At 46.3% G+C, this 18,249-nt stretch overlaps 2 protein-coding genes across 2 annotated transcripts in view; one reads left to right on the plus strand and one right to left on the minus strand.

Annotated features, from left to right (window-relative positions):
• The window catches only part of FGGY (FGGY carbohydrate kinase domain containing), a 290,561-nt gene that overhangs the window by 18,156 nt on the left and 254,156 nt on the right, over positions 1-18,249 (plus strand). The window lies entirely within an intron of this gene.
• JUN (Jun proto-oncogene, AP-1 transcription factor subunit) lies at positions 3,769-5,633 on the minus strand. Its single transcript, XM_054638131.2, has one exon. The coding sequence runs from the start codon at positions 5,311-5,313 to the stop codon at positions 4,369-4,371; it is 945 nt and encodes a 314-aa protein (XP_054494106.1). The 5' UTR covers positions 5,314-5,633; the 3' UTR covers positions 3,769-4,368.

Consider the following 18,249-nt stretch of genomic DNA (forward strand, 5'->3'; position numbering starts at 1 on the left):
AGGGCCCTGCTGTGCAAAACCCCTCTAAAAGTGTTTCAGTAGTCAGAGGCTTTCACGGTGCATTATATGATGACTTTTTACAAGTTCCCTTTGTAAGGAGCACATTCTCTGTTCAGAGGATACATTACCCTCTTCATGTCAACAATAATGGATCTGTGGAGAATTAGGGTGGCCACCAGCCCTTGGGTGCATGCTCTGGTGTTGGCAGTGCATGTAATTCCAAGGAACAAGCATTTCTCTGGAAGAATTACCTTCCCAAAAAGCAAACCATCTGCAGTTTGAAGTTTCCTTTTCTTTACTTGTAAGGCTAATACCACCTTCCTTCCCCTGTCCCTCAGCTGGTGCCAGATGTTCCTCAGGTATCTTTTGTTTCATAATGGGTTTGTGTATATGGTAATTTCAAATATTTCCTTGCTGTCCATCTGCCTGTTAGCAATATTTTGTGTTCACTCATGGTGTTTGCAACTTTTATTTTCTACACAGCCAACTTTGCCTGAACTGGTTTTAGTTCTTGATGTGGGTAACTCCATGTTGTTACACAGAGTCTTGGGAATAAGGGGAGGGAAGAAGAGGTGGAGAACAGAGAAAGTGCTAGGCATGATTTTAAAGATAAGTGGATTTTTTTCAGTTCTGCCTTGTGCTTCTCCTGGACATGGCACAGCCCACGCCATGGTGCTCTCCAGCAGTGCCTGAGCTTGTTCCAGCCTGAGCTGCTTTTCAGAAAGTAATTATTGTAATGGATTTCTTAGACTTCTGCATGGGACAGAACTGTCAGCCATTTTCCACATAGATTGGAGGGATATTGTCTGGATTTCCAGATAGCTGCCTATAAAATAGAGATAGCTGAGGAATCTCTGCTCCTCAGACTCCATTGTTAAATGGGTGTGTGCTGCCTTAGGCTGGTATTTAAAGTCCTCTGTTTTGAAGTTGGTATTTTTTAGACCTACAGATACACAGGGCTCTGTAGAAACTTCCCCTGTGTTCTGAAGTTGAAAGTGGCTGGTAACTCTGACTCTGTCCCACTGGAGAATAGGTTAAATTGTTACCAATCTTCCTATCATGAAAAGTACTTTGGATTTAAAGTTATTCAGTGAGTAATGACGGTCAAACCCCTCTTTGTAGCTCACTTCTGTTGATGGAATAGAAGTGTGAGGCTTCTATTGGTTTCAATAGAGACCCAAATTCTAATTAATATTCCTGTGTCCCAAACATGTTGTTCTGATTAGAGGCTTTTTGCCCAGGCATTTCTGTGTAGCCTGCCCTGTTTGAAACCCTGCCTTTTTCTGACTTCACTTCCTGAATCCGTTGACAACACTCACAGCCAAACAAAATACATGTTCACAATGCTGTTATTTGCAAAATATTCCCTTGTGAATACAGCTGGGGCAACAAAAAGAGTTTCTCTCTGAATCTCAGAGAGGACTGACTATTCCTTGTAGCACTAAGGCCCATAGTGCATTAGGCAATTTTAGTCTTGGCAGTTAAGTAAGTGTTAAAACTTTGCATTTCACCACATATAAGTGCACACAGGTCTTTCATTACCCTTGTGTGTATTGATCACACAGTGATCTACTAAGAAATAAACTGAGAGTGCTGAATTCTAATCTAGGCTGAGGTGGACCAGATAGCAACAGGCTCCCGGCCCACCACACTGTTTACAAAACAGATGGAGGAGCAAAGAATATAAACTTACTTTGCCCTCTTTTAGGCCTAATCCTCAAATGTGATGAGAACCAATGAAAAGGTTCATCTTGAAGTGCTCCTCATGCCCTTGTGGAGCTCACTGGCCCTACCCCCTCCTTGCCTGGCAGATTCTGTGAGTGGACACCACTGGAATATTGGCGTGAGAGGAAGAGCCCAGGCCGTGGTGCCCACTGAGCCAGCAGTGCCATGGCTCAGGAGCTCTCACCATTCCACACAATGTCACCCTGAGCCAGAACACACAAGTGCACTTCTGAATGTCTGTGTGTGCACATGAGGCCAGGGTGGAGCAGACTGTCACTCAGCTGGCTTTAATTAACATAGTATTTTATGTAATGTATTTATTTTTTACGTAATTAGGTGATTAAGCAAAATGCTTGCTACTAACGTCTCTTCCATAACGCAGCGCTGCTGAGAGTTAAACATGCACCTTTGCAGGTAATTAATCTCCTTGCCCTGCTTATTTTGCTAGTTGGCACTTGCTAAATCCCTGTAAAACCACACCCAGCAGTGCTGTGTATTATCCCTCTGCTGTCTATTCCTACATATGGTCAAAATCAACTTACCTTCCGGGTTGCTGACATCAGCAAAATGTACTCTTGGCAAACTTGGGAATCCTCCTAGTAACCCTTTGTTTGGTTGGTGTTGTTACAGTTGTATTCCTCTGACAGCAGCAAACACCCTCCAAACGATGCCTACCTTGACATGTGCTCGGGATGTGGAAGGACACGACCAAATGAGCATCTTTAAAACATTAAAACAACCCCTTGTGTGATAAAATGTGTGAGAGATGGGGGGAAAAGCTAGAGGAAGATACTTCTCTGCTTCCTGTCAGGAGCTCACCCACAGTAGTTGCAAGTTTAAGAGTATCATTTTGATAACAGTAAAAATGTCTATATGTAAATATAAATAACTATCTAGTAATTTTCTGAAGTGACTTTAACCAACTCAGTCACTTCAATTAAAATTAGGCATATTCCAATTTAAGGAAAAAATACTTTTTAAAAAAAACCTGCCTGCTTGGGAATAATGATTTTCTAATATTTTCTGGCAGCCTTTTGATATCATCTATTTTTTCTTAGCTGTTTGGCTCCAAACAGCAAACAGGAAAACATCTGGTCTTCTTCAAATAGGTTTATTAAACAAAATTAATTGGGTGCAGTGTTTAAAATCCTGGTAATAAAGCTGTTTCCCACCCCCCTCCAGCAAAGTAGCATGTTTCTGAGGTATACCTGGAGATTGTCATTGTACTAAAACTCAGGATTGTTTTGTAAAAAATACCTGGGAAGTGCCTGAGAAGTTGCTGTTTTCAGCAAATTGCTAGAAACAAGCAACAGGAGTTGCTGTTTTTCAACAGGTTGCTATTTTCATTTCCCACTAGGTTCAGTTTTCCCAGCTTTTCTATTGCCAAGAAGGTTAGAACCCAGAGTAATATCCAAAAGGGAAAGGATTTAGAGACAGGGGAAGGGTTATAAACTTATTTTACTGTTGACAGCAGCATTGTCATAAATATTAACAGACAAGAATCACCTCCTCCCTGAGAAAACACAGGGATAAAGGTGAATATTTTTATTTTTTAAGCCTACAGCATAATTTTCTTAATACAACCACCTGCCTTATCTTCTTGAGGGCATTAATTTAATAAAAAACATGTCAGATCAAGTAGCCAGTTGCTCCAGTTATGGAACAATTTCGTTCCCTGCCTTTCCACCCCTCCACAACTCTGCCTGAAGTCAGATGTCTAAACTGGGCCCCAAGAACAAGGCAGGCAGGCTGCAGCTGGGGAATCCAACCTCAGGAGAACCCCAAAAGTTGCAGGAGTTCAGTGAGGACGATCTGGCTTCTCCCTCCCCTGCTCACACCTTCTCCAGGACATGTCTGGAGTTACAGAGTAAGTTCAGCATAATCCCTACCCTTCAGAGCGCAGCCCAAAGGGCATTTTCCCAACTAAGGTACTAGCCAAAAAAAAAAAAAAAAAAAGTGTGAGGGGAAAAATACATTTTTAATTATTTTATTTTTCTTAAATATAATAGAACCTTCTAGAATTTTTTTCCAGAAACAGAAACATTAAAAAATTATACTTTATTACAAATGGTAAACTCAGAGTGCTAAAAAAAAGCCTCTTATTTACAAACAATACTGGGCAGTGCCCAAATAAACAACATAAAAATAACTTACAAAGTCATGAAGTAGTTTATTGACATTAATCAACTTTCATAAAATAAAATAAAAAAAGATATGTACATACACAATTTACTTGAAGGCAGGCAGAACAGTTCTTTTTTTTTTGTTTATCAGCCTCCCACAAACCTCCCTCCCACTTTTTTTTTTTTCTTAAGGAATACTACATAAAGCAATCTACAGTTTCTATTGCAGTTTAACCTTTAATACTGAATGATCATCGAATGTTAGGTCCATGCAGGTCTTGGTCAATGTTAAACGAAGATCTGACATCTCATCCGAGCAGGAACAGCACTTCCCGGAGCAGCGCTGGCCGCTGCACTCCCGGCTCCAGCTGAAGGCTTTGCCAGTCTTTCCACACATGCGCTTTGCGGAGCACAGGCAGGACTCAGCCTCTCAGCTTTTGCCATTAGCTTTATGCCTCTGCCACTTTGGATTTTTCCTCTTTTACTTGTACCACAACACACAGTTCTCGCTGAAGTCTCTTCAAAACGTCTGCAACTGCTGTGTGAGCATGAGCTGGCACCCGCTGTTGACGTGGTTCATGACCTTCTGCTTAAGCTGTGCAACCTGTTCTCTGAGCATGTTGGCAGTGGATGCCAGCTCTGAGTTCTGGGCTTTCAAAGTTTTCACTTTTTCTTCCAATCGGGCAATCCTTTCCAACTTCCTTTTCCGGCATTTGGACGCCGCGATTCTGTTCCTCATGCGCTTTCTCTCGGCTTTGATTCTCTCCTGTGACTCCATGTCAATGGGGGACAGGGGAGGAGTTTCCCCCGGCATTTCAGGTACAGTCTGCGGCTCCTCTTTCAGAGCCTGGAGCCGGGGATGCTGCACGGGCATCTGGGGGTTTATGTGATGCTGGGGCGCGTATCCCATGCTGTTGGCGTTGTAGTTGGGCGCGGAGCTGAGCGCGTTGGGGTTGAAGTTGCTGAGGTTGGCGTACACCGGGGGCTCGCTGTGCAAACTGGTGTTGAAGCTGGTGCTGCCGGCCATGGAGGACACAGGTGCCATCCCGCTGCTGACAGGTTGGGCGGCCGAGGTGACGCTGGGCAGCGTGTTCTGGTTGTGCAGCTCCGCCAAAGCTCTCACGAAGCCCTCGGCAAACCCCTCCTGCTCGTCGGTGACATTCTTGGGGCACAGGAACTGCGTCGGGGTCGGCGTGGTGGTGATCAGCCCGTTGCTGGACTGGATGATGAGCCGCTCCAGCTCGGGCGAGGCCAGTTTGAGGAGCCCCACGTCGGGCGAGGTGAGGATGTCGGCGTTCTTGTTCCTCAGGTGCGGCTTCAGGTTGCTGGAGGGGTCGGACAGGTTCAGCGTCATGTTCTGCTTCAGCACCTTGGCGTTATTGTATCCGTACCCGCCGCTCTCCGGCGGCGCGAAGCCGGCGCTCAGCGCATCCTCGTAGAAAGTAGGCTCCATCTTTGCACTCATAGAACACAGTCCGGGGAGGGGAAGCTGCCCGGCCGCCGCTCAGCTCCCCGCGGGCACCCCGACCCTCCCGGGGAAGGGGAACGCGGAGCCGAGGAAGGAGAAACGCGGAGCCTTACTGGATCGCCGCTGCCGCCGCCGCGCTGAGAGCCCGCCCGGCCTGGCGGGACGCCTCGCCGCCCTCCTCCTCCGCGTGCCGGTGGTGCCGGGACGCCGCTCCGCCGCCACAAGTACTTTCCCTGCCCGGCTCCGCGCTATTCCCGCTCCACCGTCCCGGCGGCCGCACTCAGTCGCGCTCGTTCGCTCCCGCCCGCCCCGCGCTCTGCGCCCGCTCCCGCCGTGCAGCCCTTCACTTATCAGCGGCCGCGAGCCCGCTAAAAATAGCGCATGATGTCACCCCGCGCGCTCCCCATTGGCTGCCGCCGCCCCGTCCCCGGGGGGGGCGGGGCCAGGGCCCGGCGCGCGGACCCGGCCCGGGTCGCCATGGCCACCCCCCCCTTCCGAAGCTTCTTGAGCGCGCGGGGCCTTGTGGGATGACGTAATGCCGGGGGGGCGCGCGCGGGGCAGTGTGGGCTGACGTCTTTGTTTTTGAAATATCTGGTTACCGCGTCCCGCGCGCGCGGGCTGCGCCGCCAGGGCCGCCGGGCGCCTCCTCCGCGGGCACCGCACCAAGCCCGGGGCCGCGCTCAGCCCCGGCCCGCCGCCGCTCCCGGTGCGCCTCTGCCTCCGTCTGTTCGTGCGCTTGTCTGTCTGTTTGTTTGTTTGTTTGCATGGCGGCCGCTGCCTCCGCCGGGTTACGGGCTGTGGTGTGCTTCCCCCCCGCCTTCGCCGCTCCTCCCTCCCCCGGCACTGGTTCGGCCCTTCAGGTGGCGCTCCCGGGGAGCCCCACGTGGTTTCCCCGTCCCGCCGCCCCCGCCGCTTCCAGGCAGCGCCGGGGGCGGCACCGGGGGCACCCCGCGCTCCCCGCCCCGGGCTGAGCCCCCGCGGGGCCGCTGGAGTCCCCGCTCGCCCGCCCAGCCCAGCGGGGGCCGCGGGTGTTCGCGTTCGCCCCCGCACCTCTGCCCCCCGGCACGGCTCTGCCTCTACAGAGAGTCGGGACCTCAATTCCCGGCCTCGGGAATAATCGGGAGAATACGGAGGGGAATAAAACCCGACAGAAAAAAGTCGGGTTGCGGATGGGTTTCTCTGAACTCGTCCTCCAAGGGGAGGGGACAGCGACGGCCTAATTTTAGACAGTGTCCCAGTATTGCTTTGGAATTGCAGGTTAGTCGGGAGGGAAAATAAGGGCTGGAGCCGAAGGATCGCGGTGGAGCAGCAAAGTCTCTGCTGGCATGTTCCCCTCGGAGCAACAGATGGGAGCTGTCTGCTTCGCTGGAGCTGCTCCGTGCGAGCGGCGTTCCGGGGCAGAGCGCTGATAACAGGGATCCGCTCTCCTTACCTTGCCCCGCACACACCCTTCCCTCGGGCTGGTGGGGATTTGGGATTGCTGCCAGGCAGCTACCCCTGCAATAAAGTGCACCAGGTATTTGAGGACAGACGGTGACAATACGGGGTGGCACAGGGACTGCAGAGCTGTTCTGGTGTGTTTGATTGCCAGCAGTGCAACAAGTGCTCCTTATGCTTCCAACACGAAGCTGTTGCCTGCTGTTCAGCTTTTTGTCAGTGCAGAACTTGGTCTGTCAGCTCCAATCCCTTCTCACGATGTGTGAAGCTAACAAACTTAGGTCCAGTTTTGAATACACACTTTCAAATTCTCCAGTTCTATTTTTTTCCTGGATATAATGACATAATTACCAGTTACCGTATAGGAAGGCGCAGTGAAGCAAACAGAAACATCAGCAGCTATGAAAGAAAAGTGAAGGTCCATCTCCCCTCTTAGAAGTCGTTGGGGTTTTTTCCTTCTGCGTTTTTCCCTGGTGTTCCCACCTGACTTTGGCCACATGGTGGGCACTGGTGTTAACTGGAATGATGGAAATAATACGTGCACTGTGTTAACGGTTTGTGGCACAAAATACAAAGTTTGGACTGGATGTGGGGGCTCACTGTGTGCAGCTGTGGCTGCACAGCCTTCACAGAGGCAGCATCTCTCTCTGGGCTGCAGGGAACTCAAACTTCAGCTCTTCAGCCAAACAGCACTAAGTTATGCACATGCATAAGAAAATCTCTGGAATTCATTAATGCAGTGAGCACTCAAAGCAGTTGTTTAATTCCTTTTAATGTTTACATACAAGATAAATAGAGACCAGTGGCTGACTCTTCTGGCCCCAGAGCCAAGGGCATCAAATGAAACTGGCAGGTTCGGAATAAACCAAAGAGCTGTGGTTCAGCGCTGGAACTCCCTGGCAGGGGTGGACTGAGGGGATTTAACGTGATTGGATGAATTCACAGAAGAGAAATCACTTAAGGTCTGTGATTCACGGAGCATCTACACTGGCTCTGGAAATCCCAGAGCTGCAAATGACTTGTGCCTGGGGGGCAGCCCTGGCTTCGTGTGCCTCCCTAGGGACCCGCTCCTGCCCCTGTCAGAGATGGGTATCTCGTCGGACCTGATGTGGCCGGCCTTGATGTGTTACAACCCCCGGAGATAGCCCAGAAATGATCTCCTCTGTGTCACCCCGCAGTTTTCATGCTTATAAAGGGCAAGGAAGAAAATCTGAAGAAATGTAAGACTTGAATTCGAAGTCGTTTATTGTGTGGAGTTTTTTATTTTGAAATAAAATATTTTAAATATTTCCAAATGAAGCTAAAAATGGGAAGGTTGGTTGTGGTATCTGGTACATAGGCAGCCATGCAATTAATTTGCTGTATAGACAAATACTACTAATAAAATTTATTCTGATTAGCTTTATGTATTTAATTGGTTGTGTTGTTTTATTTTATCTTTCAGGGTTTTCCTCTGCATGTTTCTTTTGTCCTAGAAAGCAAAGTTCAGACTATAAGGAACATGCTCAGCATAGCTTAAACCACTCTATTTATCACAGATTTGTATAACCTGAAGAACTGCCTTTGGAGCCCACTGATATCAATGCAAGGTTTTGATTAACTTCAGTGAGGGTTGGATCGGGCTGGAGGGATTAATTTAATTTAATTTAATTTTTTTCCCCTCCACCCATTTCAGCTGTGTACTTCCTTCCTCCTGCAGAGGCGGGGTTTCAGGAGCAGACATTCCAGTTTGCTGGGGACGTGTAGGAGCTGAGGCCCCGTGGCTGTGGGGGACACTCATTACGGTAATTGCTGCTCACTGCAGGTTATTTGGTCCAGGCTGCAATAGAGTCAAGGTGCTTGTGAAGGTTGTGGGGAGCAGGAGAGCGCTGAAATCAAAGACGAGAGCTCTTGGCTGCTCCCAGGGGATTTCCTGCCTCACTGGGGACCTTAGGGAGGGCTTGGCTGAGATTTCAGTGCCAAGTTCAGCACTGAGACCTTCAGAGTGGAGCAGATCCAGAAGTGGGACCCATGGATAGGGATCCTTCATGGCCATTAGCCAAGGAGCTGGTGGCTATGCCCTGATTTATTAAACACCTATTAATTCTGGCCTTTTATTCCCCCTTTCCTGACGTCCTTAAGAAAATATTCCTTTAGTGGGATGAAGGAACACTTCCTGACCCAGGTACAAACCAGAGCCATTTACATGGCTCAATAAACAAACTTGTGGCTAGGAATTGCCAATCCCTACCCTGTATTTCTGAGAGGCCGATGCACGAGCAGCAGTAATGCACATTTTGATTTATAAACTTCTCTAATCAATCAATAGAAGCCTGAGTGAGGCAATCAGATAATCTGAATAATTAAATGGCTTTTCAGGGACAAATTAAAATTTGTTACACACACCACATCCGTCTAAATTATATTTGGTGTCCAGGAATAAAAGGGTTTGTTGTTTTGTTTCATTCCTGCATCTCAAATGCTTTTGATTTATTTCAAAATCATTTAGAAAAAAAAAAACGAAAGAAAAAAGGATAAATGTCAGCTTCTGATTTTTTTTTTTTACATTGGAAACAGTGCTCACAGAAAAAATACTTTTTTCCATATAGTTTTATTATATGTATATTCAATATTTCAATAAATAATTTTCTTTAGACATGTTAGACTATTTTGCTTTTTCTTCTCCTCAGAGAAGCTTCCATAACATCTTTATTGTATAGAAAATTATTATATAGATTTTTTTGTCTTTTTTTTTAAGGATTTTACTCTTTCCAAATGTGATATCCTTCTTCACATCTTAAAATGAATAAAATTGGGAATTCCTGGATTTGCACACACTGCTTTCCACTTGCTTAAGGAATTACTATAGACCAGTTTTCTCCAACTGGGGGAGACAAGAGTTTGAAGAGTCAGAAAGCAAAGTATTTTTCTCTTATTTACTCGAGCAAGGCACAGTAAAAGAAGATGGGGGTGAGAGGGTACAAGGAACAGTTTCCTTAGGCCAAGTGGAAGTGAAATCATTCCCAGGTTCTGCTGGTCCCATCCCTTGCCGGTTCCTCAGGGCGTGTTTGCGTCCTGGGTTCAAGTGGGTCCAAGTCTGCAGCACAGCACAGGCGTGGCAGAGCTGCCACCTCATCCACCCCCGGCTTCCGTGGCCTCTCCTCCTGCTCTTTGCTCCCAGCAGGACTCCTGTGGCCAGGTGGAGATCCAGGAATTGAGGCTGAAGTAAAAACAAATCAATACATTTGAGAACACAGGGGAAAGGTGGGAATGCATAGGCTGGGGGAAGAATGGGCCTCATGACTTGATGCAGAGGACCCTGGAACCAAAACTCTAAAAAAAACCCAGCCAGTCTTGAGTGAGTCTTCATTTTGCACATGAAAAATGCTCTTCAGAACCACAGGCACTTGTAAATGAATATCGTGTCCATCTCCTCCACCCTCCATTAGTCATCGCATAACCAAGCCATACGCACTCAGTCCTTTTCATCTTTCTTCTTGTCAAGCCCTTTAGCCTGTCCCCCTCACCTACTCATCCCACCAATCATTTTAATTAATCTCTGGATTTCTTTGAAACTAATAGTTTGTGGAATGGGGGAAAATGAGTAGGTTACAGAGACAAGATTGTGAATGATGGAGGTGGGGCAAAGTTAGGAGGCTTTGCAAGACCTGTTGGGTTACCTCTGGGGCAGGACAGCAGTGCTGTAAACACACAGAAAGGCTGCAGAAGTGAGGGAGGAACCACTAAAAACATCTTCCATTTTCCTAGGAATGCTGCCTGAGGAATTCAAACCCTGGATGTTGATGTGCAGCAACATCTGAATGAAAGATGTGATATGATTGTCTCTAAAGTAGATGGGATGACCTCTTCACTCAGTAGTTATAATAAATTTCTCACTATTGTGCTATAGATGATTTCAGTGCTCACTGCAAGTGCTCAGAAATATTTTTTCAAATAAGTAATGAACTTTATAATTTTTTATTCAAACACTTGTATGTATTTTTTAATTTTTGATCAAAACCCTGAGCAAGTGGAAGTTAACCACATTGTCTAGAGATGAATCTGAAAGGAGCCCTGGGGCCTTGCTTCCCATGCTTTTTAGAATCCTGCAATGGCTGGGGTTGGAAGGGAACTTAAAGATCATCTTGTCCCAACCCCCTTGCCCTGGGCAGGGACACCTTCCTCTAGAAGGATGTTTGGGATGTTACAAATCTAAATGTCACACCAGTAATGTCTCTGTGCTCATTATTTCTATACCACAGCTTAGCTGGTGCTCCGGGAAATAGAGAGTTGGGCAGAGTTCCCATCCTGTGGAGCTTGCAGTTGGAAAAATCCTCTACACACCAAGAAGGCTGGCAGAGTAGCAGTTGATCCCCAGTGGGAGCCCAGAGGGGGAAGGTAAGCAGGAGAGGAGGCACTGGAGGACGGGTGGCATATGGGAAGCAGACGGCTCTGCTTGGCATTGGGAGCTGGCAGCAGGAAAAATGTACCATACAAATAGAAGCATATTGATGCTGAGTGCTGGGGAGGCAGGTGAATGCCTTTGAAAAGATATTTACTGTGTTCAGGGGGAAAGGTTCTGCTGGGAGTGTGCATATGTTCCTGTGTTACTGAGGTGGGGTTTCGCTGTGGAGAACTGAAGTTAGCTTTGTGGTCTTTGGGTATTTCAATAAACAGACAGTAGTGTCAACAAAATGGATTTATTTGCAGTTGCCAGTTGTGACTGAAAGCCTCAGAATAACTGGATTTAACCATTCAGATCCCTGGGTAAAATAGCTCTGTTTTGATTAGGGTCTCAGGACAGATACAGACTGCTTAAATTTTTAATTAATAAACAATCTGGCATCCTGCCAAAGTTGACACCTTGCTCTGTCTTAGCAGCTGTTGGCACAGTAGGCTCCTGGCAACCTGGGATAAAGCAGTACTTGCAACAGGAGAAGGGGAGGAAGCGAGTCTGCATGAGACCAGAACTGCCCAGTGAAAAGCAGCCCAGAGCTCAGGGATTTCCAGGGAGCAGTCAGAGCTTTCCTGCTCTGTGCTGTGGGCTCAGGCTTGCACACAGACAGAGAGTTCCTGTCCTGAATGTCAGCAGTGGCTGCTGGGTGACAGATGTAAGGACACCTGTCTGAATTTGGGTAATGGCTCTGACAGGAGGAGCAACAAACAGAGAAAGCATTCAACAGTGAAAGTAGGTCCTGCAGGTTGCTCCTTCCCAGGGATTAGTGTGGTGGAGCCTGTGGGGAAGTTTACAGAGGGCCTGCTCACGTAATTCAAATGGAAACATTCACCGTGGATGACAGTCATTTGTGTTGGAGTCATGGTGTGGGAGCAGTTGGGGTTGCCAAAGAGCCAAGGAAGGCAATGTAGGCAGGAAAGGGCATGGCCTGGGAAGGACAGTGCCTGGAAGCACAAGCAGAGTTCAAGGTTTCTGTTTTGGAGAAGGTGCTGCTGAACTGCTTCTCTTCCTCTGTCCCACCTGATTAATAAACAACAACCTGATCTCTGATCCCAGCTGAGCTATCTCACAGTGACACAGCTGCTCCTCCCTGTCTGGGCAGCCCTGTCCCCCCACTGCTGGGAATGGTCTGGCCTCACCCACAGCAGATCCTCAGGACTTCCTCAGGACAAGAACCAGGACCTCTCAAAATTGCTGTTCTGTGCTAAAAATTGTGTGCAGCTGCCAGCACTACAGCATCTCTATGTTCCCTTGTTTCAGAAGGGAGATGGGAAATTCAGCCCAGAATGATAAGGGTCACTACCTGAGATCTTGTGTTTTTACAATGGGCTCAGGAGCACTGTTCCCATGTGTGCTAGAACAAGTCTGTGAGCAGCTGGCAGTGCCTTTGGCAGATGGGTTGCTCAGCTCACAGGACTGTTTACAGTCTGTTGAGAACATATGAAACATATAAAAAGCCATAACATTGGAATATGTTAAAAAGAAGTTCATAAGATCAAGGAGAATTTTCAGAGTAAAAGGACAATGCTGAAGCAAAGGCCTAAAGGCTGTGATGGCTGTGAATTGAAATTCAGATTGGTTTAAATTTTACTTTTTTTTTTTTTTTTTTAATAGGAAACAACTAGCAAGCCATTCCAGAAGTGCTGTGTGGTATTTGGAGAGCTGGGTACCAGCTGCAGCACAGATTTCCAGAGGTTTCAGCTGAGTGAGGAGAGAGCTGTGGGCTCAGGTACGTCATGTGAGGGAGGTGAAGCACGTGTGTTGGAAGAGTTAATGGTACAACGTAGCCTTGCTCTACATAAGCACGTTTTGTGCTGATGTTTCCCAGTTCCTGCAGCAGTGTAGGAAAAGGTGTGTGGCTGGCAGAGCTGCAAGCCCAGACAAGGCACTTCTGGGTGTGGATGCTCCCAGCCCATTGCCAGGTGCTTCAAATAGGCATTTATGTCAGAGATCTGAGGTCACTTCAATGATAGCCAATTTCAGCCCTGGATTATTACATAAATATTAATAAGAGCAGGGGTATATTTCACATTTATGTTATTGGTCAGCAGAGTTTTCACCTAACCCTTAGGCAGTACTGGTGTGGAATATATTTCCCTTCAAGACAGCTAAGAAAACTTAAAAAGTTTGGCAAAAAAATTTATTCACCTCTTTAATATAACCTTGTGAGTTTAATGAAAAGTAATATTCTTTTCTGTATACCCAATGAGGAAAAAGAGGAGAAGAGAGTCAACTCAAATGGGAATTGCACTCTTCCCTACTTTTGCCTCCCTACTGAGTTACCCTTAATCACCTTCAGCATCTTTCTAGCTTGATTTCCCTCCTTGTAAAATGGGCAGAATGAGACTGAAGTTCTAGTAAAACAGGCAGATCTGAGGGGAATAAATGCTGGACAAGTGGTATGAACTATTTTTATTTTTTTAAATGCAGTAAGGAATAGGCACAGAGAAGCAATGGATTTTCATCTGGAAGAAGATGTAGTATTAACTTGGTATAAAATATTTGTTACTGCCCCCATTTGCTTTTAGGATATCAATCAATGGCATTTTTATTGGTTCATGAGCCTTGTAATGCATTTTGAATCTGACCCAGGACTGTGTGGAGCATATACTGGCACTTAGATTTATGCCAGTTTAACTCTCTGGTCACTCTTCGACCTTTTTGACCAAATATCTTCCAGTTGCTAAGGGCTTGCTTTTTGTGGGGATTGTTTTGTTTTCTTTATATTCAGAGTCTTTGCTTCGAGGGGCTCTGACAGTGATTTGGAGTTGGTCATGTAGGAGGAATGAGAGCACGGGAGCTTCTCAGAAAGGGGATGCTGAGGCACAGCCACCAGCACCTCTCCACCTTCCCACTGGTCTTTCCCTAAAGAATCAGCCCTGTTTCTCAGTCCTTTGGCAAGATGACCACGTGAAACACGGGAATTCTGCTCCGTACCCCCCTCAGGGAAGAGGATGGACGGGTGCTACAGACGCAGGAGTGCGAAGGTGAAGCTTAGGGCACTTTTGGTCACTCCCACCCGCTAAATCTGCCCCTGAGCTTCCCCGCCTGTTTTTACACCTGTGCCACGTTGTAAACTGCTCTCCACATAGCAATGCTTTTTAAGGAAAAGCGAGGAGCGCTCCCGAGCAGATGAAATCAGCCGGGGCGGGAGTGACGTGGGGCGCGCCGTGGGCTCGGCCGGTGGCGCTGACACAGAGCCCGCCCTGCCTCCTTCCGGCTCCCACGCTGTCCCTCCCTGGCGCTGCCACTGCCACTGCCCCGAGGGGAGCGGCGTTGGGAAACGCGTCCCGCTCCGTCCAGCCCGCCTAAAACCTGAATGGCTGGCCAGAGAGGAATTCGCTTCTTTTCAGGGTGTCGCCACACATCCCGGATTAAAGTCCTCGTGGAACCAGCGTGTGAGCGCCAGCCGCTGCTCTCTGTGAAAGCCACGAGCTTCCCTAGTTTGTCCCAGCAGCTCCTGGCTAAAAGGGAATTGTGCTGCAGCTGGAAACTCGATCAAGCGTGTCTCAAAGCATTTCTTTCATCCTCAGTTGATGCTTAATACACCTTTACTCTTCCTAAGCCTTGTCAACATCGCAGCCGAACAAATGCCCGTCTCTAGAGTGGTGTTGTGTAAATAAGTCCTGTGCCTTGCAGGGTGTCACGGAGTTAATGGGAAGCCCGGAGAGGGGAGGGCGTGGGAGCAGCATGCCGGTGTTAACGTTCTGTTTTCTGCGCAGGATTGCAACAGGATTGCAACAGCCCGGCCTATCTGAGCTGCTGCACGTCCCGACAGCGCGGCTCTGCTCTTGAATTTGATAGGGGTGCTGATAGAACAATGCACCTTTCTGGGAAATGGTAATGCACAGCAGGAATTGGGGTTAAGGAAATTCTGAATAAACCATAGCAGCTTTCTTCTCAGAGTGCTGATGATTTTCAGGTGGCCCACTAGGGAGGCAAACAAAAAATATATATGGCAGTGTTTACTCGAAGGGTAAAGTTTTGGGGTAAGGAGGGGGAATGTTGAAAATCCCGTGAACTTCAATTGCTGTATTTCTATCTTTGTGGTAGCTCTGACTCCTTAGCTTGCTTCTCACAGATCAGTAATCAGGGGACAATTGACAGGAATAACCCCCCAGGTAAAAATATACAGCTGCCTCTGAAACAAACAGCATTTCATATGCAAAGCTGTGTGATAAAGGGCATTCTCAGGGTGCTTTTTCAGGCCCCATGGGAAGTTTTACAGAGCAAAGTACCTTTTAGCAAGTCCTTTTCTGTTAGTTTCAAAATCCTCTCTTGCTTTTTTCTAGAATGATTTTCCCACAAAAGGTGACAGAAACCATAAGAAAAGTTTCAGCAGAGCTTACTGCTTTCTTTCCCTCCCTCCTCTCCCAAACACTGGGAGCTCTCAAAAAATATTTTAGTAACCTGGAGATTAAAAACAATTTGTATTTGTCTTGTAATAGCTCTGACTTCCACCGCCTTGTCCTCCCCTTTATTGGGAGTACACGTGTGAGCACTCCCTCTGATGTTGCTTATACGCCTGCTGGCAGGTTCAATAAGCAGTTTCTTAGCAGGGCATCTTCCCACGTGAAGGAAATATTTCCAGTTCTTGTCCCAGCTCCTCCTTCCTCCATGGGCAGCGTCCTGACGTGGAACAACGAAATGAGTATCACTGATATCAGAAGTTCTTAGCTGATAAATGGAAAATAACTATAGAACCTCATGTATCTACTGGCAGTTTAGACAGGGGCAGCTTTTTACTGGACATTTTATAGATATTCCATTTATGTGAGTTTACAAATTGAGCCATTTTGTTAATGGTGGATCAGGAAAATTTTTGTACTATAGGACACCAATGCACTTCTTAGGTAAAACTTAAAAGAACATAGTAATCCATTGAAGGATTCTCTATGTAAATAAAAATGTTGCTAAAGAGAATTAAGATAAAATGTAAATGTAAATAATTGCTCCTAAGACAAAGAAATATTGGCAAGCAGCCACGTGGAAATTGGAAATTTAAATTTAACTAGTTTTATGCCAGTAAATCACACTGGCAGAGTCTCAGATCTAGTCAAGTGAATGGCAAACCCACAGGTAACTTGCAGGACCAAGGATTTCCCCTTCATGAATGAGTGTAGAGAAGTAAAATTTCCCAGAGCAGAAAAACACTTTGTAGAAGCGGCCGGATTTTCAGCTTTGAAGTAGAAGAGATACTTTCATTTTCAGTATCTCCATTAGAGCTTCTTTTTGCAAGACCAGGAGTGTGAACTCTTGTGTCTGAGCCAAAATTCCAACCTAAGCAGAATGTACTCATCTAAATTTCCCTTTTGGTTTCATTTGGCCAAGGTATTCCTTGGTGTAGAGTTGCTGTGTACTGTTACAGCAGTTGCTGTGTTGGGAGCTTGGGAAGGCGCCCGCCTGGAAGAGGTTACATAAAACCTAAACCATAATAAGCTCAGAGAAACCCCTGAGTGTGATGATTAAAAAGAGAAAACGATTAGGGAAAACACATCAAAGAGGCTCAGTGAGAGTCCTAAGAAGAAAAATACTGATTATATTTGTTTTGCTTTTGTCTTACATGAGGTAAAAGGCGTGTGGTGTGTCCTGGGTCGCCACCCTAAGGGGTGTGTACTTAAAGACAACAGAAGCAGACTCCAAGGCTTCCATGGGGTTTATTTTGGTTGCAGGGCTGGGGAGATAAGATATAATTGTACCATATACATAGTGGTGCTATCAATCTGATGGATTACCCTTCCCATACACCCTGAGCACCTTGCCTACCCTCTGCTGCTAATCTGTGTCTGCCAGGAGAACTTGCTTTCTGACCTTTCAAGAAACTTTCAACTGTGATTTTTAAAACAATCACAGAAATGTTTTCTTTCTCCAAACGTGCAGTTCCTCTCTCTGGTGAAAGCACTCAGAGGCATCAGATGGGTGACATTGATTGCTAAAGCTGGTATGCCAGTTCAGTTCAATAAATTGTGAATCTTAGGGGCTAAAAATTGTTTAAATTCCACTCTGGGTCTGGGAATAAGAGTAGACATTTATTGATAGTCCTGTTGTTCACACTCCACTGGATTCTGTTATTTTAGAACAATGTTAGATTCACTTTTTAAAGTTTTTTTAGACTTGGTCTGACCTGGGAACCAGGTTAGAAGAGGTTTGAAGTAATAAAATATGCAAAATGTGGTTTTAGGGCTCTCCTTTAATGTGGAAAGAGGAAGAAAAGTTTTAGTCAGTTATAGCAAATCCAGTAAGGGAACTGTTTACTTAACTCTCACAGTTATTTATTTTAATTTAACTTCTCAGAACTTTTCAGCTGGGTTTAGTTAATGTGGGCTCACATATTAAAGAATGGGTTTTACTGATATGTGTTTTTCAGTTGTAACACTGACTTCAGCAGTTACAGCCATTTTCTTTTGGGCATTTTGATACAGTTGATCCCAAAAGTGAAAGGAAAATAACCGAAAAGGGCATTGGAAAAAGAGAAATATAAAATATAATCCTTATAGACTTAGAATTAGGCAGGAAGATAGCATTTGAGTTTATTTTCCCATTAATAGCTAGCATATATAAATTTCTGAGGCAATAGTGGATATTCTTTTCCCATATCAACAAAAATAATGGTAAAAATTGCAAGGAATAGGAACACACTGTGTTGGTGGTGCCAGTTGGGTGATGCACAGACTTTGCTGGTTATGCATATTTGACTTTGGCCTTGTTAGAGCCTTCCTAAATTTGAGTTCAAGCTGCTGGACAAATTGTCTTGTACTTTATGCTTTTGCACATAAAAAGAGGCTGCTTGGAACAAAACATTCCAGGTGAAAGATCCTTGCATTGTCCTTATATCCTCCTGCCATCTTGGTTTGCTGACACACTGGAAAATCCACCTGTTCTCCTGGCTCCTTTGGGGCTCTGGAGAGCAGGAGGTGAATGGGCCAAAGGAGAGATAGAACAGAGAAAGGTATTGGAGCAACACTTTCCCTCACACCTCACAGGCCCTGAGAACTTTCCTCTGTCTGGGATGCCCTGTCCTGGTCCATTGGCTACACTGACTTTTTGTTCAGCCCAGAAGT

Source organism: Agelaius phoeniceus, chromosome 8 (assembly GCF_051311805.1).
Source record: "Agelaius phoeniceus isolate bAgePho1 chromosome 8, bAgePho1.hap1, whole genome shotgun sequence".
NCBI lineage: Eukaryota > Metazoa > Chordata > Aves > Passeriformes > Icteridae > Agelaius > Agelaius phoeniceus.